We start from the raw sequence: 25904 nt of genomic DNA on the forward strand, positions 1-25904 counted from the left end.
AATTTAAATAAGAATTTAATGGCGTATTTTGCATGGAATTTCTTGGCCATCCTACTCAAAGAGTCTGTAGAGTCATCGTCATCATGCATTTCGAGAATTTAGACCATCGTTGAATCTCTTTAGAGAACGTCCTAGTTTTCTTTTCCCTAATGGTTTGTAATTTAAAACTTGTTTTGGTAATCTCTCTCTTTTCATTCTTTTAATGTTTTCCATCCATTTGTGTTTTTATTTTTTTCTATTATTAATTCCTGGTTTAATTCTTTCATAATTTCTTCATTTCTTTTGTGATTGAATAGAGTATACTTTGCAGCAAAAACTTCAGTTCAGCTGTTATTAATCTTTGTCTTTTTGTCTTATTGTCCAGATTTCACTTCCACACAATAGGACTAGTAGGGCTAATGTATTGTATACTTTTAGTCTAGTTTGTTTTTGAACTAGATTAGGTTTAAATATAGAGTTAATTACACCTGTTATTTTTAAATATTTTGCAGATTTTAGATTTATATCTTTTTCTTATGTTAATCATACATCCTAGGTAGTAAAATGAATTCACCTGTTCTAAAATCTTGTTATCTATTACTATTTTAGTTATTATTTGATCTTGTCCTTTAAAGGCCATTGTTTTTGATTTTTGTGTTGATATTATCATTCCATAATCTCTGGCTAATTCATCTAAATTTAAAATATCTTTCTGTAAGTACATACATACATCTTCAAGGCCCACCTTTCCTAATTGGGTTGTGGAGGCAGCAGCTGCAAGAGGAACTTCCAATGGTCACAATCCTCCGCCACCAAGCTCAGGTGTTCTGATGAGATTCGCAAACATGTCCACCCAAGGTTTTGAATATAATCTATCCAGTGAGTCCTTGGCCTTCCACGTGGCCTCCCACCCTCTGGCTTGGCAAAGAGGGCCTGCTGAGGGAGCCTCTCTTGTGGCATTCTGACGTGTCCGTACCAATGTAACTGTAAGTTATCTTTAGAATTTATCTTTCTGTAAGTTATCTTTAGAATTTATCTTTCTGTAAGTTATCTTCAGAATTTGTAATTATTATTAGGAGAAAGTTTAATACCTTGATGGAAATTTTTATTTTATTTTATTATAATTTCATTTAAATAAATATTAAAGAGAGTTGCTGAAAGGGAACATCCCTGTCAGACTCCTTGGTTTATCTCTCTCAGATATGATAGCTCAAAATTTAATCTTATTTGTATTTGGTTATTTTCATATATACTTTCATACATAGCTTTTAGACTACTTCTTTTAACTTTATCAAAGTCAATAAATATAACATGTGTTTTCTCTTTGTATTCTCTTCTTTTCTCTATTATTAAATTTAGGCAAAAGGCCGGGGTATATATATGTGATCGTTCTTTTCTAAATCCATTTTGTAAAATAAAGCCCTTACTATTGTTTTTTCCGTTCTATTGGTGGGTTACTTGTTGAATAGATTTTATTTAAAAATAATAAGAGTCTTTCTTTAAACCTTATTCCTGCATATTTATATAGTTCTGAACCTAACTTATGTTCTCCAAGTGATTTTCCATTTCTTGTTTCTTTCAGGCTGATTTCTAATTCTGCATTAGTTATTTCCTTTTCTTTTCATTAAATGTTTGCCAGTTATCTTTTTTAAAAATATCTGTCCACAATTCTGTTTAGAACTTTAGAAATTCTCATTTCAATTCGGTGTTTAATTTTACTTTCTTTAGAATCTGTACTTAAATGTTTCAAAATCTTATATACATTGGGTCATATTTTATATAATCATGTTCTAAATTAGAAACAAATTTGTTCCATGGTTCTATGTCTTTTTCTGATTTCTCTTTTAGCTATGGCTCTTATTCTTTTATATTCTATTTCATCTTCTAATTTTTAGTGCTTAACCATTTATGACATGCTTCTTTTTTTCATTTTGATTATTTCTTTGATTGTATCATCCCATATCTTCAGTTTTTTTCTTTTTATTGAATTTTTTGGCTTTCCTAAACTTTCATTTGCTCCTGGTATTTAGTATCGTTTTTATATTAAGCCATTCTATTTCTTCATTTTGTTTTATTTTATCTAAATATTGGTTAATTCTTTGTTCATATAGCCATTGTATATTTGTGTCATTTAATAATCTAGTTTTATAAAAAAATGTTTTAAATTTTTCTTTCTGTTCTTGTTATTTGTAGCCTAAGTAATATGCTCTGCCAACAGTTGCAGATTTTTAAGCAACTTTTTTTCTGTGAAGTACTTAATATTACTTATATGAATCCTTTAGGTGGCATAATCTTAATTTTATTTTTAATGAGGAAATGGTCACTACTTACAGAGAAAAGGAATAGGAAAATTTTTAAATAAGAATTTAATGGTATATTTGGCATGAAATTTCTTGCCCATCCTACTCAAATAATCTGTAGAGTATGACACTAATTCATAGAAAAATAATGCAAGAAATGAGAACATAATCTCAAGCATAAAATCAAATATTCAGTTTCTGAATTATGACAGAGTTCTATATTTATTTTTCTTGCTAAGTAATATGCTCTGCCAACAGTTGCAGATTATTAAGTGATTTTTTTTTCTGTGAAGTACTTAATATTACTTATATGAATCCTTTGATAGGTATCTCCTTTAAATAGACTACTGTTTAACTCAACTACAGGCAGATAGGTCAGTGATATTAGTGTACTAACTCTGCGATCAGTTTTTCTTTAGGTAACTCTCATGTAGATCAAATATGACTGCACGTGCTTATGTTATAGCACGTTGACAATGCTAGACAGGAATAAGCATGACATATACATCTCTCAGTATTTCAATCTCTCTCAATTACAACTAAGTTTGTGGGTGAGAGATGCATGTATCATGAATAAATCTTGTTTCAAATGACATTTTGCCATCACTGCTCTTGACTAAAGTTTGTTCTCTTGTTCAGCATTTCTTTTTTATCTCTAGAGTTTGTTGTTTTACTTCCAGGCCTTCTATTTCCTTGCATTTATTACTAAGTCATGTATGTTTGGCCTTTCTGCATGCTTTCCTTATTATTTTAAAGATTTTTTTCCTTATTAGTTTAAAGATTTAGATTCTACTTTATTTTTTTTGCTCGTCTTCTTTTGCTTCCTTTTCTATCTTCAGTTTTCATTTCATGTTGTAAATGAAACTATGTAATGTTTTCAAAACAATCTTTCATTTTTGTTGCATACTTATTTTTAATCGAGTCATTCTTTATGCAATTGAAATCCAGACGAGTTCTTCATTTCAATCCTTAGTGTTTTTTAGTTAATTCTGCAACAACAGAAATGTGGTCTGAGTCTACATCTGCTCCTAGGTACATTTCTGTTTGCACAAAATACTATTTAGAAATCTTTTTCTAATCATTATATAATTACTTTAGTTTTAAGCTCTGCAGTTACTCCTAGATGTTCAAGAAACACATCAGTTTCAACTTCTTACACATACAGTATTGATGTGGTATAGTTTTGCAACTTCTCACAAGTGGAAGTAAAAAAAAATAATAATAATCATCACCACCACCACTACCATTTCCTGATATTATTATTATTATTATTACATAGCACCTCCAAGGAGTCCAAAGACTCATCGATACATACCCTCACAGGTGTCCTCTTTAAAATTCCTTTATTTCTTCAATAATATTTGATCTACAATCCACCCCTGAAAGCAGCTAGACTGATTCTTTTTAAAGTTTTTGTACATATTTATATTTATTTTCAATGTGATACTCATTTTTATCCTACTTAAATCTAAGTTGTGATCTTTGATTTGATATTTCAAATTGTTTATACACTCTTGTGTTCCGAACAGGTCTGAAGATACAACGCTGACAGTGATATTTATTTCTTAAATCTTCTCTTCATGTGAATTTATGCACATATTTATGTTGGAACATGTTACTAAATGGCTAATCCATATCCTGAACAAAAAAAAAGATAGTTATGATTAGCTCTGCTCTTTTCTACAACAAGCAGCCTTTTCCTTTTCTTTATATCAGTTGCTCTTTCTAATAACTTGAAAAAATTCCTCTATTTCTCACCTACTTGAACCTTCTATGGAACCACAGGCACAAAAGTCTCATTGTTCAATTTCCCATTTTGAAATCAGCCAACATCACTTACCAGTACAGCTGACTCACTGTAGCAGGTACACTATAACAAAGTACTGAAAAGTCACAACAAAAGCTCTATAGGTAGAATGCTATGCTAGAAGAAATTCACTATTCTCTTCAATACATCTCACATACACAGTAGATGAATGGCAGCAGATATGCATATGAAAGAAAGTATTGGGTCTATTATTACACATATGCTTGACACTTGACTTTGCTTATTTGTTCTGGAACTAACCTACAAAATCACCCATGGGGATGAAGTTGCAATATAAAATTATCAAGGATAATTGGGAACCCATAATAAATAAATGGAATTTAATATAATAAGAAATCCTACTTGAATGGCAGATGGCTACAGCTTCTAGAGCAATGTTATCTCTCCACTGTAAAAAACTATTCCAATGGCTCACTTGAGTACACTGTAGCAAGAGTCAACTACAGTTGGTATTTAGGAATATTATTATTATTATTCAGGCCTCCATGGAGTCAAGAAACTCATTGCGGAAGGTCCTTCCTAGAAAACACAAAGTCTATCATACCACTTCCTGAACTCATTGCCCTTCTTACTCTCACCACTATCAGGCAATGCATTCCACCACCCTCCCGACACAAAGAAACCACTCCTCACTCTCTTGCTCACAGCTTCCTTTCGTAACTTCCAGGGATGGCCCTTGTCATCGCTCCTTCCCACTGCTCCACCAAGTGAAAGAACTCCCCAGTGCCTACCCTGCAACTGCCTCTTAACAGTTTAAAAGTCTCGTTCATATCACCTCTCCTTCTTCTATCCACCAAACTCTGCAATCCACATTCCCTCAGCTGCAAACAACTGAATATCCCCCTTGCAATCCATTGACGATGTCATTGATATAAAGTTGATAGTGCCCCACTATACACAACTCTCTGATACCTATCCTCAAACAGATACTCTGATACCTATCCTCAGACAGCCAATCCTCAATCCAGTTGACTAACCCGACATCTAAACCCATGTGCTGTAACTTAAATATCAGCTTATCATGTGGCACCCTGTCAAATACCTTTGCAAAATCCAAAAAAACCACAGTGTATGCCTTTCCCTCATCAACTGCTCTTGTCACTTTATTATAAAAGGCAATCATATTACTCAAGAAAGAGCATCCCTTAACAAATCCATGTTGATTCTCACAGATAACATTACCCTCATCTGTCCAACGCTGTATATAGTCCCTCACTAATTTCTCCAAGACCTTAACAACTACATGACACACAAACTGGCCTATAATTAGATACTTCCAGTCTGCTACCACCCTTATGCAATGGCACTATTTTACCTTCCTTACATTCCTTTGGTACCTTTCCCGTAGCCAGACTTTCATTGAAAAGCCAGGTCAAAGGAACTGTCAGTTCTTTAGCACATTCTCTCCAAACCCATGGTGAAATACCATCCAGTCCCAATGCTTTATTGACATCCAGAGTACTCAATATTTGGAACACACTCTCCTCTTGCACCTCTAAATATCAAACCTGCCTTACCCCTCTAGTATTAAAACCTTCTTCTCCAGGATGACATACTCCAATAAAGTGCTCATTGAACAACTCCACCGTGTTCTTTGCATCAGTCACTCTATTCCCATTTTTATCCCAGAATGTCATTCTTCCACAATCATTTCTCCTCCTACTGGCAACATAGCTAAAATATTCCCTAGGATTTTCTTTGGGTCTTCGTGCCAATCTCTTCTCATATTCCAGTTTTGCCTTCCTCACCATACTAGTCACTCTCCTGGCCTTAGTTTTATATTCTTCATGCATCTGCTCTCCATCCCTCTCCTTATATCTCTTCCATAATCTTTTTTTCACCTGCAGTTCCTGTTTGATAATGTTTATCATCCATTTTACACCAAATTGTGTCCGCTTCTTCACTCGTGGAATACAGTTTGCTATTGCTGCTAACAAATATTCCTTCACAATTTCCCAAGCACTAATGATATCCTGGCCTTCCAATTCTGCCCTCCATGGAACTGCCCCAAGTTGATATCTAAGACTATTATAATCACCCACCTTATAATTCTACATACGTTCCCTTTTCTTTGATACTCCTGCATGTCTGTTCATCTTCCAAGTCAAAACCACATGGTCACTCTCTCTCCAACTGGCGGGAGAGATGTCATCTCACTTATTATCAGCTCTTCTGATGCTATAACCAAATCCAAAACTCTTGAACCTCTTTTTCCCTCTATTACATGCTGCCGAAGACATTTGTCCCTGAAGAATTCTAGAAATTCCATTCCCTTATTACTACATGTATTTTCCTCTTCCCAGCTTATACTGCTGTAGATATAGTAGTATAAGCTATAACTTCTTAAAATCTCCTGTAACAATCATTCTTCTTGAACTTGCCATGCTCAACTGCCTAAACATCTCCTGCTCCCCACTCTCTGTCCTCCTTGGCTTGTAGCAACACCTCACTAAATATCCTGTCTTGCCTACCTCTACCTCACACCATATGCTTTCTTAACCATTAGTGTCATTGCCTTCCAAAGCCTCCACTCTTAGAGGACCTAAGTCATCACTTATCATAAGCAGTACTCCACCACTACATTTTCCCCTCCTATCCTGCCAAAAAATGCTGTACCCTGCTACATCTATTCCTGTTATTATATTATCTTTCGCCAACCACGTCTCAGTGATCCCAATAATCTTTGGCCAGGCTGATGCTATCAGTGCCACCAATTCATCTCCTTTATTCCGGATACTCCTGACATTAGTGTAAAGCATAAAAATGTCACTGCTTCTATACTTATCATTATCCCCTCCAGACCTCACTGGACTCAGTGTTACTTGTTACCTGAAGTTGTCCCCCTTCTGCCAAGCACCCATTCCCACAAGAGGCCACCACTGCTACCATCCACCCTGGGAATTATAGTTTCCCTGCATTGACACATTGACTCGTTCAGAAAACGGCAATCTCTCCTGATGTCTATGTCCTTTCTCATTCAAATGCAAGCATCTCTTGCATACAGTTCCTTTCTGTCCTCAAATGCCCTAAAAGCATCCACCACATATTCCAATCCTCTCTTCTGACACATTCTGGCTATTATGCTATTCATTATTACTGCTCATCTGCTAAGCTCCTCATTATCATAACTGGGTAACACACAAACTATCTTTCCTCTCTGTGTTTTCTTTTGTACAACCTCAAGCATGAATCTCAGATCTCTTGCCTCTCAAGTCATTCATACCCACCATCACAATCATTATCCATCCTTTCAACCTGTTTAAATACCATAGCCACACTTTCTATTGTTCCTCCAGGCAAACACTCCTCTGGCATCCTATCTTGCACACCATGGATCATCGAGTCTCCATACATCACACGTCTTACCACTCTGTTCCTTGATTGCTCACTTGCATCCCTCACTCTCTCTCCTCTAACCCTTTCTCTCAGTGTTCCCCTACTTATCTGCTGTCCTGGCATCACTCTATCCCTGGTTCCAGCACTCCATAGCATTCTTCTCACTTTCCCTTTTTTGACTGTTTCTATTCTCTCCTCTTCTATCATTCCCATACCTCTCTCACTCATTCCCTCTCTTTTATTGTTTCTATTCTCTCCTCTTCTATCATTCCCATAACTCTCTCACTCCTCCTATGATTTGCCTTGCATTCATCTCTTCCATTCACCTACTCTCATCTTTCATACTTCTCATCTCATTCCAAAGACATTCCACCTTCTCTTTCAACTCATCTCTCTCTCTCTCTCTCTCTCTCTCTCTCTCTCTGCAAGTTAGTCACTCTTACTGGCCATTCATCTACCCAATGAAGACCATCTTCAAAAACTTCACAATCATTCAAGTCTTCCACACTCCTCACTCTTATTTTTTCATTCATATGTTTCTTCTACTACTTGTCTCTCCTGCTCCAATGAGGTCAGATAATCGTAGCATCTAACTCACTGAATTCTTCCCATTGCCGCTTGTTTCTATCTTCTTTGTCTCAATCACACCTATTATGTTGATAAAACATTTCTGCAATTCCTCTGAAGCTCCACCTCTTTTCCACTGATGCCTATCTTAAATTATTGAGTTTGTTCTTGTAGTTGACTTTTTTCACCTGCTCATCCCTGTTCAACAAAAGCAGCAGGGACCTTGTTTAACTGGATGATATCCAACCTGTACATTCCAATCAAGTTGTATTATAATATATGTGTGTTGGTTTAAGCCATTACAGAGTACAATTCAGCCAGTAAGTCTCAAAGTGCCAGCCCATCCTTGTTCATGCTGTATCCAAGAGGAGATAAATACTAAAGAAGCCCAGACAGGAAAATGATAATGATTGGATAGTATGTATGAAGCTCCATTTGGTTCTCTGTTAAGGTCAGATAACTGGAAGGAGACTAGTTATCTAACTTTAACACTTAGGCTACCAACAATAATAACAAAACAGATAAATAATAAATGAATGTCAAAATTCCTTGCATGCAATTGAGAAATCAATTACATACAGTAAAAAAGCCTACCACCCAAAACTTTCCTTATCCATTCTGCAAACATATGTTATATGAATTCCAACTGCAATGCAAATTCATTCTGCAAATGATTTGAAGAATGAATGAATGAAGCAACCTCTGAACTTTTTTTTTTTAATCTTGATTTCTCTAACTCCACTTTTCTAATAGCAGACTAACAACTCTCACAAATTGTTCAACTGCTTGCCAGATTATTCAATAATCCTAACCATACTGATCTTTTACTTGCTTGTAATCCTAAGTACAGTGCAGATATATGTTCTGCAAAGTTAATCTAGGAATCATAACTTGGCAATGATTATTCCTTCTATGGAATACTACTTGCAAAACTACACTCAAACTTTGTACTCTCTGGCATTAAAAGAATGTCAAGTGAGAAGATTTTTGATTTTCTGCTGAATTTACTTGATTCTGCAACAGATGTGCCAAGGCTGAGCACTTATATATAAATGGTCAGTCTCCTTTCCAGACTAGAATGGAAATTGAAGCTCATGATTGTTGCATAATGCATGTTAAAAACAGATTCTGAAAAGCTAAAAGTAAGAAACTTTGATCATGCACAAATAGCAATTGTGCCAAGAGGTTCATCTACTCAAGCTAATGAAAACTTCTTTCAAATCCTGCTACCCATATAGTTCTGAATTATGTAACTGTGCTCTTACTATTTCAAACATTACACTACTTCTTTTGTGGCAAAAAAAAAAAAAAAAAAAAAAAAAAAAAAAAAAAAAAAAATCACTGTGAGAAGCTTTACAAATATGGATAACCAAAAAGTCTCTTGGGACAATAAGTTTCCTATGGCAGTTCTGATTATTCTGAAGATTTAATGCTCCTACACTGGTATCACGACATGTTGGAAATTACTTTATATGCAACCTATTTGTAAAGATTTTTGTCACAAAGACTTGCGAATTCTCTTTAAAACTGTGTACTTTGGCGAGGAGGCGCTGCAGTCGTGACAGAAGCAGACGACGCTTGGGACTTGATTAGCAAAGTTTCCGCTGTGTGTGGTATCCATTTTTTTTAAATGTGCCCGAAGTGAAAGAATAAGTACAACATTAGTGTTTGAAGGCAAATTATAATGTTTTTGTAGTTTCAAGAATCTTGTAAAGCAAGTTTGTGTCAAGTTTTTCAGAAATAAATAACATCACTAGAGTTACATCAGTGAAATGCGTATGAATGTGTTCTAAAAGTATACGTATAAGCGAGCATTCATTCTGCGTAATGATCAAGACTTTCACCAGCTTTACCACTCATCACAAGTCCGAATTTTACTCTATTCCTAAGAAGTAGGACAAATTATTACCATTCAGCTGCTCTCAGTTCAATGGTTTCTATAATAATGTAAAATTTGCTGAAGTCAACTTCTGTACTTCTTGAAACCTATTAACTAATAAAGGAGCTTAGTATTGATTCTACTGCTGTCAATTGAAAAATCTTCTTGGGATTAGGTTTAGCATAAAGGGCTTTTAAGCAAGTGACCATCTTAAAGTTTCCTCTAATTGTCAATAATGTCTTTAACCTCAAATTTTGCAACTAATACTGTAGCTGTTGAGCTCTATTGACCATAAGTCTAGTTTTCTTTGTTAATGACGGTACATTTACTTATGTGAAAATCTTGCGATACACATATCAACATGACTTCTAAAATATCTATAATAATTCTATAATCATAAATACCAATTTCTAAATGAGTCTTAAGTGAGAATCTTTACAATGACTGAAAATAAGATCTTTCACCCCTCCCACCTCTAGAAAAGATTAGCTTCTTCCTCATGAAGATTTCACATCTATTGCCCTAGAAACTTGGTTTTTCATTCTGAAATAAACAAATTGGCTGAATATATGCAATTATATTGTATAATATATTGTCCCCCACATAACCTTGGCTGTTTTTCTATCATTCCAACTAACTCAACCTAACTCATCTGGGGTGATATATTAAATATATTAAGAGCACTAAATGTTCTTGATTCATCAGAGAAGAGAGCAATTAGTTGCTTACCAACCAGTGACCTGTTTCTTACTTATTCATTCTGATTGTTTCATCTATATGCATTTCTACATGTAGCTCATCTGGCATCAGTAATCAACCCCATCTCTGTTATCTAAATCTGTTAACACATACTCAATAACCAGTGCCATTCATTCTCAGTTCAAGTCCAAATTCCCAGAACAAATTTCTTTTCCTCACTTCCATAACATTTCTTTTACTGCTTTCTCCTAATAATTTCTCTTTATATATTTTTTCAATAAAGTTCTAGGTATTTAAAATGTAACTAAATATTTTTTTCTCCCTCTTATTTTCTATCTCATCCACAACACTAAAAGAATATGCAGTAAACAACCACTCATGTTTGGTATATTATTATAAAATCTGAAACCTTGCTTACCTATAGCAATAGATAGCCACCATGGCAAGTCAAGGGTAACATGAAGGAAATTGAGACTATGCTGAACAAGTCCCACAGGAGACCAACCCCCAAGACCTACACTAGATAGTAAAGGTTCTGCAGTGTCTAATAATGAAGATGCTTCCTCTACAGGAACTGGAACAGGTGGAGGTTCAGGAATGTAACCTGAAGAAATACCCTACATGGAATTAAAAATTATACAATGAAGCAAGTGAGATTATTTCATATAAAAAATTCTGTTTGTCCATATTTTTTATGATTTACTAAGTGTTATTAACAATTGAAATACTACATATTTTAATTTTTTTTTTATAAAATGTTACTTAATATTGTATTTGCCTTTTCTTTTTTTTTTTTGTTTGCTAAGATTTAGTTATTATTATTTGTGACACCTCCAAGGAGTCTGAAGATTCATCATGGGAGGACACCTATTGTACAACTCTCCATTATGCCTTTGCTTTGTACAGAATGTAAATAAAAATAGGTTCAACACAGTGAACTATATAATCAGGAGAGTTGCAACACAAGTGCAAGAAGAGTCAGCTATCACTGGTTGAAAGTGTACCAGACTGCTGAATTTTCACTATGGAGATGCACTTCTATAATTACCATAAAATCTATAATTAATGGCTTAATTTTTTTTTGATAAGCTAATAATGCATGGGTAAGCTGACTTTTTTTTTTTTTTTTTTTGTTGTTGTATATGGGTGAAATTTCTAGATTACATATGAAGAAAGGTTTAGACATTAAAAATTATTCATCTTAACATGTAATGGTAATAGCACAACACCATATTGTATTTGCCTTTTTTTTACATCAGTCATTTTATGTCAACTGCTGGATGAAGGCCTCCATTCAGTCCTATCTTGAGCTTTTATATGCCAATGAGTTCGGGCATCTCTTAATCTCATATACCTGCATCTCTTTGGTGTGCCTGTAGCTCTCTCTTCATCTCTGAGATACCATTCTGATATCATTTAGATTTATTATCCATCATTTGAGGGGGTTTTGGTCTAATCCTTCCTTGCTGACCAGGTTTCATGGAAAGGACGCCTACTTTAATAAGTTGAATACTTAGGAGAGAAGGCAGATTCTCACTGCTGCGAAGAAGAAAGTTCAGTAAGACAGGTGAGCTACAACTCTAGCCCTCAAATACTCTAATAGTACTGGGGGGGAGGGGGGGGACAAGAAGAAAAGAAAAGGATAAAGAAAGAAAGAAGAGGAGGGACTAGTCTGTAGATAATATAGTCTAATCCCTCCTCTTCTTTCTCTGATAAATTAACAGATTTATATTATGTGATGTACGAGGGTGGTCTGAAAAGTTCTCAGCCTCAACCATAGATGGCAACACTATCAGCACGATTTTTTTTTCTCTAAGTTGGTACATCTGTCATAAGCACCCATGTGAAACTGCAAGTCATTCTATCAAGTAGTTTGTTTTATACAGCTGTCTGAAGCAAAAATGTTGTCTGTATCCCTTGAAATGGATAAAATTGAGTATTGTGCAGTTATAAAATTCTTTGTAAAAGAAGGTTTAACGCCAAAAGAAATTCATTCGAAGTTCATCAAAGTTTATAGGCACCCTTCTCCTTCGTTTTCAACAATAAGAAATTAGCTGCTGAGATTAAACATGGCCGTACCAGCCTTGAAGATGATCCATGTGAAGGATGTCAAAAAGTGTAACAACACCAGAAATCAATGATCAAGTGCACGATATGGTATTGGATGACCGGCAAATCAAAGTGTGTGAAATTGCTGAGACTATAGGCATTTCAAAAAAACGTGTAGGATATATTTTGCATGAAGAATTGCAAATGAAAAAGCTTTGCACAAGATGGGTGCCACGTTTGCTAACAGCAGATCAAAAACACCATCTCATGAAAATCTCTGAACAGTGATTGGAGCATTTTAACAAGAATAAAACTGATTTTGTGCATCGATTTATTACTATGGATGAGACTTAGATTCATCATTACACACCAGAATCCAAACAGCAGTCAAAACAGTGGGCAGAAGCCAGTTGTTCAGTACCAAAGAAGACAAAGTCGGTTCCATCAGCAGGAAAGGTCATGGCATCAGTGTTTTGGGATGCTAAAAGGCATTTTGTTTATTATCTTGAAAAGGATGAAACAATAACCAGATAATATTATTCCAATCTTTTAACCAGACCAGACAAAAAAATTCGTGAGAAAAGACCCAGTTTGCAGAAGAAAAAAATCATCTTTCATCAGGACAATGCACCTACCCACAAAAGTGTTTTTTTTTTTTGCAATGGGAAAATTAAGGGAATCTATACTATGAATTGTTGGAACACCCATTCTATTCTCCAGATTTCGCTCCCTTTGACTTCTATCTCTTCCCAAAACTAAAACTCTTCCTTGCTGGTCAGCGTTATTCTTCGAATCAAGAGGTGATTGCAGCTGTAGAGGGGTATTTTGCAGATCTTACTGAGAAACACTACAGGGATGGGATAATGGTGCTGGAGCATCACTAGAATAAATGTATTAGTCTTAAGGGAGATTATGTTGAAAAATAAAAATAATTTTGAAATTATAAATTCGTTTTTTCATTGTTAGTCCGAGAACTTTTCAGACCACCCTCGTAAGGTTGGGTCCAGCATTAGGAACCTTGGATTTGCCACTATCACACTCACTAGAAATGAGTCATTGAGGATAAAATAAAAATTTTACCTAAAATGAGCCACTGAGGATTTTATCTCATTAAAATGCACTTCTCAGAACATAAAACCAAATTTAGATAAATTACTCTAAGTTATTTTTGTAAGTTCTGAACCCATTGCCAACTGGAGCAACAGATCATCTGTAAATGGTCACCGAGTACCTCTCATTCCCCATAGGGCACCATCAATAAATCTGTCTACTGTTATGATTGACATCAAGCCCACTAGCTGTAACTCATGCTCCTTATTTTATTTCATTATCTTGAAGAAATATTTAAAAAACTAAATTGGGAAGTGAAAAGAATTAATATAAACGGGAAGCACCTCAACTATTTAAGATTTGCTGATGATGTAGTACTCATTGCAAAGAGTAAGGAAGAACTACAATCTATGACAAATGAACTATGGAGCCTAAAAATGGGACTTAAAACAAATATTGAAAAAACAAAGTATATGACAAAAGAATATGAAGAGGAAAAAATAACTATTTTAACAGAAAATTAAAACTAAAAACTATTTTTTAGTTTTAACGGAAGGCAAAATAAACAAATCAACTGAAGAATCATTCAACATAATAGAGCCTTGAATATACTGAAAGAACATATGACAGGAGAATTATCATCGTGTTTAAAAAGGAAAATATCCAACAGCTGTGCGACGCCAGTGTTTACAGATGGTAGCGAGACATGGGGCATAACAGAGAAGTAATGTAAAGATCTGAAGATAGCACAGAGAAAACTGGAAAGAAGAATGCTGAAAATTACTAAAAAGGATAAAATTAAGAATGAAGAAATAAGAAAACAAACAGGAGTACGAGATATAATAGAAGTGATAAAAATTCAAATGGAGATGGGCTGGTCATGTATCAAGAATGAGAGACAAAAGGTGGACAAGATTGATAACGGAATGGCAACCGAGAGAGAGAGAGGGGGGGGGGGAAAGGAAGAGGGGTAGACAGAGAAAAAGATGGAGAAATGATATCCAGATATGGAGAGTCGTGAAATGGTGGGTCAGAGAAGAGACAAAAGAGAAGAAAAAATGGAAGAAGTTGGGGGGGGGGGGGGGCCTATGTCCTGCAGTGGATGAAGAAAGGCTAAGAAGAACTATACTTAAATATATTTCTTTATTGATATATGTAATCTTTAGTACCCCACTACTGGATAAGCACTAGTTAAATGGATAGCAGAAAACAAAATTATAACTGAAGCTACAGAAAGCTTCAATCTCTAAGAAAGCTCTAGCCATTAGTCAATCTCCCCATGTCTGAGGACTTATGATTCAATGTATAACTATATATAGATCTTCATCATTTGTTTCTCTATCTTTTGTCATTCTAAGTGTAAGAATCCAACCTTAATCTAGTTACAGCAGCAATTTGATCTGACCATCTCCCATGGGCCTACCTCTTCTTCCAGTTCCCAGGCATCTTGCCCTACATGAAGAGTTTTTTTATGTTCTGTCCCTTTCTTCTTGAGATGTGTTCAAAACATCTAAAGATTCTTCTCTCCATCATGTTGCAGAAACTCATTTCAAGATTTAGTTGATCTCCGACTCTCAAGTTGGTTCTTTTCTCTGTCCAAGGAACTCTAAACTTCCTTCTCCAGGCCCACATTTCAAAATCATCCACCTTAATTGCCTTGTTCAGTGTCCAAGACTGAGCCATAAAGAACCACAGAGAAGACCAAGGATCTGACCAGTCTGATATTTTTCTATTATTCCAGATCTTTGTGAGCTGAGTCAATGCAGATCTTTCATTGTAATCAGTCTTCTCACTTCCTCCATATGACTCTCACTGGCAGAGAGCAGTGAGTCCAGAAAAACTGATCAACTTTATCTATGTTAGTAAGCAGCACTGAAGTATTTCTATTATGATTCTTATCTAGGATCATCAGCTTTGTTTTGCTGAACACTGAGCTAAAGTCCATATGTCAAACTATACCATTCTAAGACTATTACACCTTTTTTTTTTATATAATGTTCGTCAAGTAGCTTTATTTTATTATCCTACATGTTTCGCCAATATTTTTCTATTGGCATCTTCAGGGAATACAAACTAGTAAGCTATATGAAGGTAACAGACTAGGTTATAACTGATGGTTCTAATTCATACAAAGAATTAGTATTAAACGAGGCAATGCACGTGTCTCGGGAACGTGATTTATTCGTTATGGCTCATGATGTAATTGTTATGAAAGTTCATTTCTTTGATGTTTAATGATCTGATTAAAGCTTTCCAAATTTCTGGTAAGGTTAGACCTTGATTCTTGTTTAGGTTTTCAGTTTTATGGGCGACTGTAGCTGCTTCCTTGAAGGTTCTTGAATGGTAGTTATCTTCTATATAGGGCATAAGGCTCTTATCCCATTCAATGTGATGGTTAGTAGAGGCAAAGTGGCAAGAAAGGCCTGAAATGTCTTGTCTGTTGTTTCTGACATATCCTATGTGTTCTTTCTTTCTCGTTTCATAGCTTCTAGAGGTCTGACATACCACATGAGCAAGGTATATTATATACTCCAGAGTACTTGTAGAATGGGTGAGGATCTTTCGGTGATCTTAAAAATTTCCAAATAGTGTTGATTGGCTTGAATGCTACTCTGATATTATGTGGTTTTAGAAGGTTAGCTAATTTTTTGGAAATGCTGCTGACAAATGGAATAGTAATAGTACTGATGTATTGGACGTCATCACGTTGTCTATGTGGTATATCAGTCAAGAGAATCTTGTTGTAGAGTCTTTTTGGATAACCATTTAAAGATAGTTCTCTGGATATTGTAGTTAATTCCATTTGTAGATCATTCTTATCTGTTGTGTACTTTATAGCTCTTTTCTTAGCATATGGATAATGCTAAGTTTCTGCGCTATATGATGAGACGAGTTGAAATGGAGGTAACGTCCAGTATTTGTAGGTTTTCTATAAACAGATAGGTTGATACTATTATTGGTTTGTTTCTTTATTAGGATATTAAGGAATGGCAGTTTTCCATCTTTTTCGATTTCTAATGTGAATTTGATGGTATGGTGGAAACTACTGATTTGGTTAAGGTAATCCATTAGTTCTTCTTTCGTATGATCCCAAATGAGAAAGATATCATCCACATATCTGTACCAAATTTACGGTTTTGGAATGATCTGGGATAAGATTTTTTCTTCTAGATCTTCCATGAATAAGTCAGCACAAGGAGGGGAGAGGGGGCTACCCATATCTTTCTCATTTGGGATCATACGAAAGAAGAACTAATGGATTACCTTAACCAAATCAATAGTTTCCACCATACCATCAAATTCACATTAGAAATTGAAAAAGATGGAAAACTGCCATTCCTTGACATCCTAATAAAGAAACAAACCAATAATAGTATCAACAAGAAAGAAGAACTAATGGATTACCTTAACCAAATCAATAGTTTCCACCATACCATCAAATTCACATTAGAAATTGAAAAAGATGGAAAACTGCCATTCCTTGACATCCTAATAAAGAAACAAACCAATAATAGTATCAACCTATCTGTTTATAGAAAACCTACAAATACTGGACGTTACCTCCATTTCAACTCGTCTCATCATATAGCGCAGAAACTTAGCATTATCCATATGCTAAGAAAAGAGCTATAAAGTACACAACAGATAAGAATGATCTACAAATGGAATTAACTACAATATCAAGAGAACTATCTTTAAATGGTTATTCAAAAAGACTCTACAACAAGATTCTCTTGACTGATATACCACATAGACAACGTGATGACGTCCAATACATCAGTACTATTACTATTCCATTTGTCAGCAGCATTTCCAAAAAATTAGCTAACCTTCTAAAACCACATAATATCAGAGTAGCATTCAAGCCAATCAATACTATTTGGAAGTTTTTAAGATCACCGAAAGATCCTCATCCATTCTACAAGTACTCTGGAGTATATAATATACCTTGCCATTGTGGTAGGTCAGACCTCTAGAAGCTTTGAAACGAGAAAGAAAGAACACATAGGATATGTCAGAAACAACAGACAAGACATTTCAGGCCTTTCTTGCCACTTTGCCTCTACTAACCATCACATTGAGTGGGATAAGAGCCTTATGCCCTATATAGAAGATAACTACCATTCAAGAACCTTCAAGGAAGCAGCTACAGTCGCCCATAAAACTGAAAACCTAAACACGAATCAAGGTCTAACCTTACCAGAAATTTGGAAAGCTTTAATCAGATCATTAAACATCAAAGAAATGAACTTTCATAACAATTACATCATGAGCCATAACGAATAAATCACGTTCCCAAGACACGCGCATTGCCTCGTTCAATACTAATCTTTTGTATGAATTAGAACCATCAGTTATAACCTAGTCTGTTACCTTCATATAGCTTACTAGTTTGTATTCCCTGAAGATGCCGGTAGAAAAATATTGGCGAAACATGTAGGATAATAAAATAAAGCTACTTGACGAACATTATATAAAAAAAAAGTGTAATAGTCTTATAAATAATAGTCAAGAAAAAATTCAACACTATACAATTCTAATTTTCAAGGAGACTCACTCATGTCCTTTTCATTTTCTGTTATTAGTACTATGTCATCAGCAGATCTTAAGTTATTGATTCTTGAGCTGCCTATCAATATGTCTCTATTCCAGCCATCCAGAGATTTCTTGATTTCCTCACCATAGAGACTGAAGGGTCCAAGAAGTAGTATACAATCTTGCCTTACTCCTTTTTGTAAACAGAATCAATCTAACAACACGTTAGCAATGCTTATAGCAGTTTGGTTATTGTTGTAAAGTTGACTTATGAAGTAGATAAGGTGCTGGGGAAAGCCAGACTTAGACATTTCCCATATCAATTTATGCAGTCAAAGGCTTTGGTGTATTGAATAAAGCATAAATAAGCAGAGCTATTGAATTCTCTTGGTTTCTCAATAAGGCATCTGAGATTTGAGATCTGATCTCTGGTATCTCTTCCCTTCTTGAATCCAGCCTATTTTAATGAGATATATTTCATAATACAGAGCATAATTTTATTGCATTTGAGATTAATGCTATTATTTTATAATTTTTACATTTCTTAGTGCTTCTTTTTTTTATGGATTGGGATAAAGATTGTCTTCATCCATGCAATATCCCGACACCAGTATATTGCATATATATCCTGCATAATCTCAGCATTACTTCATTTCCTGCTCTGCCCATGCTCTTTATCATCTCGGTATGCCAGTAAAGGTTGGTCGATTGGTAGAGCCTCTGCTACTAATGGCTCACGCAAAAAGTCAAGCAAGTTTGAGCATGGTTAGCAGTTTGAAGGGATCAACTGTTCAATGCTGTTGGCACACCCTCCCTCGACGAGTCTTTGGACTCCCTGGAAGTGTCACATAATAATAATAATAAATTCCATCATTATGCTGCTTTTCTAGTTTTCATATTTTTGACAGCTAGTTCCATCTCCTATCTGAGGATGCGAGGTTCATATTCTTTATAGTCTAATCTTTTATGCATTCTCTTTCTTCTGCATAAAACTAGTTAACCAAGTTGGAGAGCAGAGCAATTTACAATGCTCTGCTCTCCAACATTCTATAAATTAATTTCACTATGGATGCTTACAAAAATATGAGTGATAAATTTCACTGACCAGTGCAAGACTACCACACTTTACTGGAGGACAGACATCAATTGACTGCACAGTTGATGGATTATATATCTTTTAGCCTATCTAATGAAGGATGTGATATAGGTTATACAATGTTCATAAGTGAGTCGTGCATTTAAAAAATTCATAACTATTCATATAAACAAACATAAGCATTTTTCTTTTCCATCTAGATGATGAAAAACTTGTAACGTGCAAGGGGGGGGGGGGGGAGATCAAGAGTGTACCTAACATGCTGAGAAATTCTGCAATATTGGGACCTGAAAGCTAAGATATAGGCCCAAAGAAGGCTCATTGCAGATGTGGAGGGGAAAAAAAAAAACGTTTCAAAAATGTCATAAATTAAAGATACCAAGAAATTATATACTTGGTTTAATCATTTATCCAGGTGTAAGCAAATAAAGTTTGCGCCTGAAGTATTTTCAGGACTGGGGAAACTCTTATATAGAAGCTGATGACTTCACATCACTTGCCTTAGTATCTCATAATGCAAAGCACATATCTTAACAGGTATATACAGGGTGTTTCAAAAAGAATGACCTGATTTCAAATAATTATATTTAATTATTTGAAATCGAATTATTTGAAATTTGAATTTCCGCATCAGTCATGATATTTAAAAAAAAAAAAAAAGTCATGACTCATGCAGAATTTCAAATAATTAAATATAATTATTTGAAATCGGGTCATTCTTTTTGAAACACCCTGCATAATGCTATGCATTTTGGGAAGGATCACTATCCAGACCAGTTTCGACCCTTAATGAGGTCTTCAGTGGGAGCCAGACCCAGAAGTAATGCAGAACTCATACTATATCATACGAGTTGCCAAAAAAGGTGCCACATCACAAAAGGCACCAAGAATTACTGAAAAAGAGTAATTGATTAATAGTAATTGATTTGCATTGCCAAAGTGAAGCCTTTTTGGCTATCTTTTTCAGTAATTCTTGTATACATCATTATGTATAACATCACACATGTCTGCTAGGAGATGTGTTTTACATTATGGGAAATACTAAGGATAGTGATAAGAGCTTACTCCACCTTTACTACAAGTTGCCCTGTCATGAAAGGTCAGCTTACGCTTGTATCTGCTGAAACTTTTATAGTCTCTATATTTTATATAATATTTTATTTTATATATGGACTATATTTTAGTCTATATACTTTAGAGTGTGTATATATATATATATATATATATGTAGAAAGTATTAAAAACTATATACAGGGTGTTCGGGATAAATTTGACAGTTTCGTAAGGAAAAAGAAAATCTTCTTTGTATCTATTAAATTTAATGAATTGACAAAAAAACATTACAGGCAGAGTTAATTACAATACTATCAACAAGATTTACTCAAAATAACCACCATTAGCATCGATCACAGCTTCAATTCTGCTTCGGAACCTCGAACAAGCTGATGCTACAGTCTCCCTGGGAAGGGCCGCAAAAACTGTTTTAATTTTATCCATTAACTGGGCTTTTGTATTACTGGAAGTGCGATTGGTGTCTTTTTCAACTGCGCCCCATACAAAATAATCCATGGGGTTAAGGTCTGGGGAGTTTGGAGGCCAAACATTTGGACTGGTGAAGTCGTAGAAATTTTCAGACAACCATTTTTGACTTTTCCCAGAGGTGTGGCAAGGGGCCGAATCCTGCTGCCATACATACGGCCTACCATTGGCTACCCTTGTTATCCAGGGCTTGACTACAGTTAGCAACTCCACGAACAAAGCCCGAATTCCAATGCCAGGGTTCTTCAACACCTGTTACTGCAGATTTGCGAGGAATTCTGCTGTACGAACGCAATCAGATCGTCTGCTAGGGATCTTTCTTCTTGCTACATCCTCGTAGTCACCATTGCAAGTCTCTAGTTCATGCCTGATTGTTTTTACTGTATTCAGGGAGCATTGGGCAGCAGTCGTAATATCCTTATTTTGATGGCGGGCACGAATCATCATGATACAAGTTATTCTCTTCCATGATTCAGGTGGGTTCCAGCTATCCATCCTTTCTGACATCTTGTATATGAATGAAGAAGGGTCCAAACTTTTAAATGAAGAGAAGTGTGTGTTAATACATGTAACTTACGGAAAAATATAATTAATTATAAATATGTCAAATTTATCCCGAACACCCTGTATACTGTATATATATATATATATATATGTATATATATTAAAAAGTATATATACTGTAAATATGATGAAAATAAGTACAATACAGGAGCATATTTCTTAAGCACAATAGGTGGAAGGTGGAATTCTATCTGGAGCAGCTGCTTATTTTGATATTCTTCTAATACCTTTCTTGTGGAATGTCAGAGGAGACATGCAATGCAATGTTAAGTTCTAGACAAAGGAGGTAATCTATCATGGTCATTTATGGAAGAGAAGAAAGAAGCCTCACCAAGGTTGTTGAGCAAAACAAAAGTTTTGCCCAACAACTTTGGTGAGGGGCCCTAGAAGGCACAACTACCAGTGACACAGGTGACAGTTTTCTACATTTAGTCCTGTCAAAGTGAATTTTTGATGATGTCTTACAAGTGTTGCAGGCTGTATAGGCAGTGGAGGACGTTGGAGCTTTGAACTCAAACCACTTGTGATAGGCTGTTTTTTTTTTTAGGACTGCCCTGGAGCACTTCTTGGAAAACTATAGTTTAGATATAAGGTGAGAATTTTGAACAGAGTATTTTTTTGTGAAATTTGACAGAGCGAGGAATGAAAGCTTCAATTTTAATATGGATTATTTCTGTAACAAGATCATAAGTATCTGGATCTGAAGAATGAAAACAGTAGTCCGATTATGGAAAAACGAGGAGTAAAAGTCGCACAGGTCCTTCCACTTGGCATTGTTGTAATGTCAAAGTATGCAAGGTTGTGAATGGATGAAGGATGTTTCACTAAAGATGAAACTTGGATGAGATTTTGATCTGGATAGCCAAGAAAAGCAATCGCCTGAACAGATTACCTGGAAGTTAAGATGAGATCCAGAGTGTTGGGGGAGTGAAAAGGATTGTCCAAAATTCTAGCAGGAAGATAAATAATCTGTTTTAGGTCATTGCTTATAGCAAAAATCTCTGCCTCTCTTCCTGCTTGGTCAGTTAAATGTAAGAAAGGGAGCCAATTAGAGTTGTGGACAATTAAAATCACCAGAAAGATGAAGTCACTGTTTGGGAATTTGGACAATGAAACAGAGATTAAAAAATAAGTCAAAGAGGAAAGAATGATTTTCAGAAATGGGAGCACAGTACTGACAGCAGACGAAAGAAACAAAATGGCAAAGAAATTTTAAGCCACAGAAGGTCCAAAAGATGAGATTCTAGATTAAATATTTTTTGGCATGGAACAACAGATCAAAGAAAGGCACAAGCACCTCCCTTATGGAAGAAGGAATCATACACGATATAGTTTGGACAGTTAAGATAGTCTGTGGTTGATGGAGCAGAAATTTGGTGTTCAATCAGAAATAGAACATCAGGTTTGGATGGCTAAAGGTGATGATGCACATCATTTATGTTATTCATCATTTGTGGTTTCATTTGTTGTTGATACCATCCATGAATGTTTGTAAAGTGGACATGTAAGATTTTTTTTGTGAAATTTGAGGTTTTTTTTTTTTTGTTTGTTTGTTTGGGGGGGGGGGTATTTTTTAGCTAGGCTTACTTTCACATTTAATGTTTCAAAAGGTAAAGAGAAAAGGAACATGCAGTGGGAGAAAATACTCTTGACATCACCCACACAGAGCAGAGTCTTCAAACTATAAAGTGGCCTTGACAGCCAGTCCTCCCCTGCATACTATAATAGACTCCTTCTAGGCATGACCTGGCAATGCAGATGACAGCAAGATTATGTGCCAGTTGATCAGGAACCCTCCTAAAATGCATTACAATTTGGTTCAGTCTTATACACTAGCTGGTGGTCAGTATGTGGAATTGCTTTACTGCTGTACCCTCAAAGATGGAGAGTTCTAGATTTCTGTAGAATGTTTGGCATGCCCTTGATGAATATTACTCACACTGCATGTAGAGGGTTAGAGGGAGGGGGGGGAGAAATTGGAACCCTTGCTCTAGGAACCAAATACAGTGACAACTACTTCCTGTCCCAATAAACATGGTAGTGGTATTAGTATTTCACCAGGCAATGAAAGTCGTCCACCATATTGTAGGTCTAGTTGGCATTTTCTCCAACTATGAAGGTATCCCTTTGTAGCGGAATACTCTATGTTGCCAGAGACCCATTAATGGAAACAGGCCATACTGTGAAAAGGCAGGGTTGACTTGACTGTGAGAGGTGGTATACTGTGCATTACCAGCCCATAGTAGTTCAACAGTTAATCCTATCTGCATACCATATTTATTCGAATATAACTCTCACTTTTTCCCAAAAAATGAAAGTAAAAAAATCGTGGTGCGAGATATATGTGGGGTTTTCAGGAAAAGACTAAATTGACATGTATAATTAAATCCTCAGTAGTCGTTATAATTTATAATTGCTCACACTATTTATAAAATTAATGCATTTAAATTTTAATTATCAATGTTATTCATGCAATTGGCCGCTCACCTTCATCATGCAATATATTTGAATCTTTAGCAACAATGCTTCTGTAATTAAATTAAAACAAACAGTAGCATTACTGCTTGTCCTTTTATCATTTTGAATCATAAGATCACCATGATTTAAAACTCTGAAAATGGGTGTGACTTACCAAGAATCTCCTCATGTTGGAGGCTTAATGGATTTACAACACTCAAAAAGAATTAAAATAGAATTTAATACTTCCTATATTTCCCCGTAGATGTCCTAGTCACTAGGACATCTACGGGGATTACAAAAACAGTTAATGTAACATACACACAAATAATAAACAATACTGAGCCCAACCATGTGGGTGACACTAAAGTCCTATCTAGTTGGAGCGCCCTCTAAGAGCAGTAGTAGGTGGCCTGGAATGTAAGGTGGGACCTCTGGTGATGAGTGTTTCCCAAATCTTCGGAAGCTTAATACAACCGTATTTATTGAGATTTGGTTGGTTTTTGAGAGCTGCTGCTTCCAAGAAAAGTCTCTCTTTCTTGAATTTGCTGTGGTGGAGCATGGTGGTTTTCTTCCAAGATACCCTGTGGGTGGTATCCAAAACATGGTCAGCCAAGCCTCAGTGGCCATAGTTGTGTTTGCAGATGTAAGACTTGTGTTCCTCTAAGCGGATGGATGCTGATCTGCCTGTCTGTCCAAAGTACGCCAGCTTACAGGAACAGGGTACTTTGTAAACTCCAGGCAGAGAGAGAGGAGGGAGCTGATCTTTCGTAGAACGGATAAGGGTAGCAAGTTTGCTGTGGGGCTTATATGCTGTGTGTAGGTTGTACTTTTTTAGTATCTTGGCTATTTTTTCGGATGTGCCACGGATGTAGGGTATGGTGATGGCATTTTTAAATTCTTGTTGGCGAGAAGGACGGGAAATGGGGGGGGGGGTTGATTTTTTTTTGATACTGTGATCACTGTAGCCATTGGAGAGGAAAGTGTTATGTATGGGGTTAAGCTCAGTAGTGAGGGCGGTTCCACTGGAACAAAGATTGTGGGCTCTCTTGGTAAGAGTTTTAATAATGCCAAATTGTTGAGAGGGGTGGTGGTGGGAGAGTTTGTGAATGTATCTGCCTGTGTGTGTGGGTTTTCTGTATACAGTGAAGGCAAGTGTATCGTTAGGCAGGCGTGTGACTAAGGTGTCTAGGAAGGGTAAGCAATTGTTCTTTTCTTTTTCCATAGTAAACTGGATTCTTGGATGTAGGCTATTGAGATGACCGAGGAAGGAGTCTAACGTGTCTGGGCCATGAGGCCAAATAGAGAACACATCATCTACATATCTTAGCCAGATAGAAGGTTTGAGTGGGGCTGAGTCAATGGCTCGTTTTTCGAAATCTTCCATATAGAAATTGGCAAGGGGGGGGGGGTGAGAGGGGGGAACCCATGGCAGTTCCCTCTATCTGCTTGTAGATTTTGTTCTTCCAAGAGAAATACCCAGAGTTAATGGCAAAGGAAAAGAGATCTAAGATGTCAGGGGGAAAAACATTTTCTAAGAGAGATAAGGTGTCAGTTAAGGGAATATTGGTAAACAAAGAGGAGATATCAAAGCTTACCAATATGTCTGTCTTATTCAAGGTTAAATTTTCTGTGAGAGCTTTAAAGTGGGTAGAGTTTTTTATAAAGGAAGTGGACCTTCCAGTGAGGGGGGGGGGGGGTCAGAGAGTTGGCCAGCTGTTTAGACAGTCTATAGCAAGGTGCATTGGTGGCATCTACTATAGGCCTGAGTGGGGAATTGGGTTTGTGGATTTTTGGTAAACCGTAAATTCGGGGGGGACGGGAGCGGAAAGGTTTAAGTTTTTCGTGACGTCAGGGGGCCAGGAAGATACTTTTTTAAGTAAGATTTTTAATTTCTTAACTAGTGTTTTTGTGGGGTCGTGTTCTAGCGGGATGTAAGTAGCGCGATCACGGAGTATAATGTTCATTTTACGATTGTATTCACTGGTGTTAAGAACGACTGTGGCATTACCCTTATTTTAATTC

At 35.9% G+C, this 25904-nt stretch overlaps 1 protein-coding gene across 3 annotated transcripts in view; it reads right to left on the bottom strand.

Annotated features, from left to right (window-relative positions):
* OXA1L (OXA1L mitochondrial inner membrane protein) overlaps positions 1–25904 on the bottom strand; it is a 189712-nt gene that overhangs the window by 62221 nt on the left and 101587 nt on the right. For all 3 annotated transcript variants that reach the window (XM_090401071.1, XM_090401070.1, XM_090401072.1), the window contains exon 3: positions 11007–11205. In XM_090401071.1, the coding sequence (XP_090257197.1) occupies positions 11007–11205 (199 nt within the window). The remainder of the gene's footprint in view (positions 1–11006; positions 11206–25904) is intronic.

This window comes from Typopeltis vanoorti, chromosome 12 (genome assembly GCF_054136105.1).
Source record: "Typopeltis vanoorti isolate ZY-2024b chromosome 12, IOZ_Tvanoo_1.0, whole genome shotgun sequence".
Lineage (NCBI taxonomy): Eukaryota > Metazoa > Arthropoda > Arachnida > Uropygi > Thelyphonidae > Typopeltis > Typopeltis vanoorti.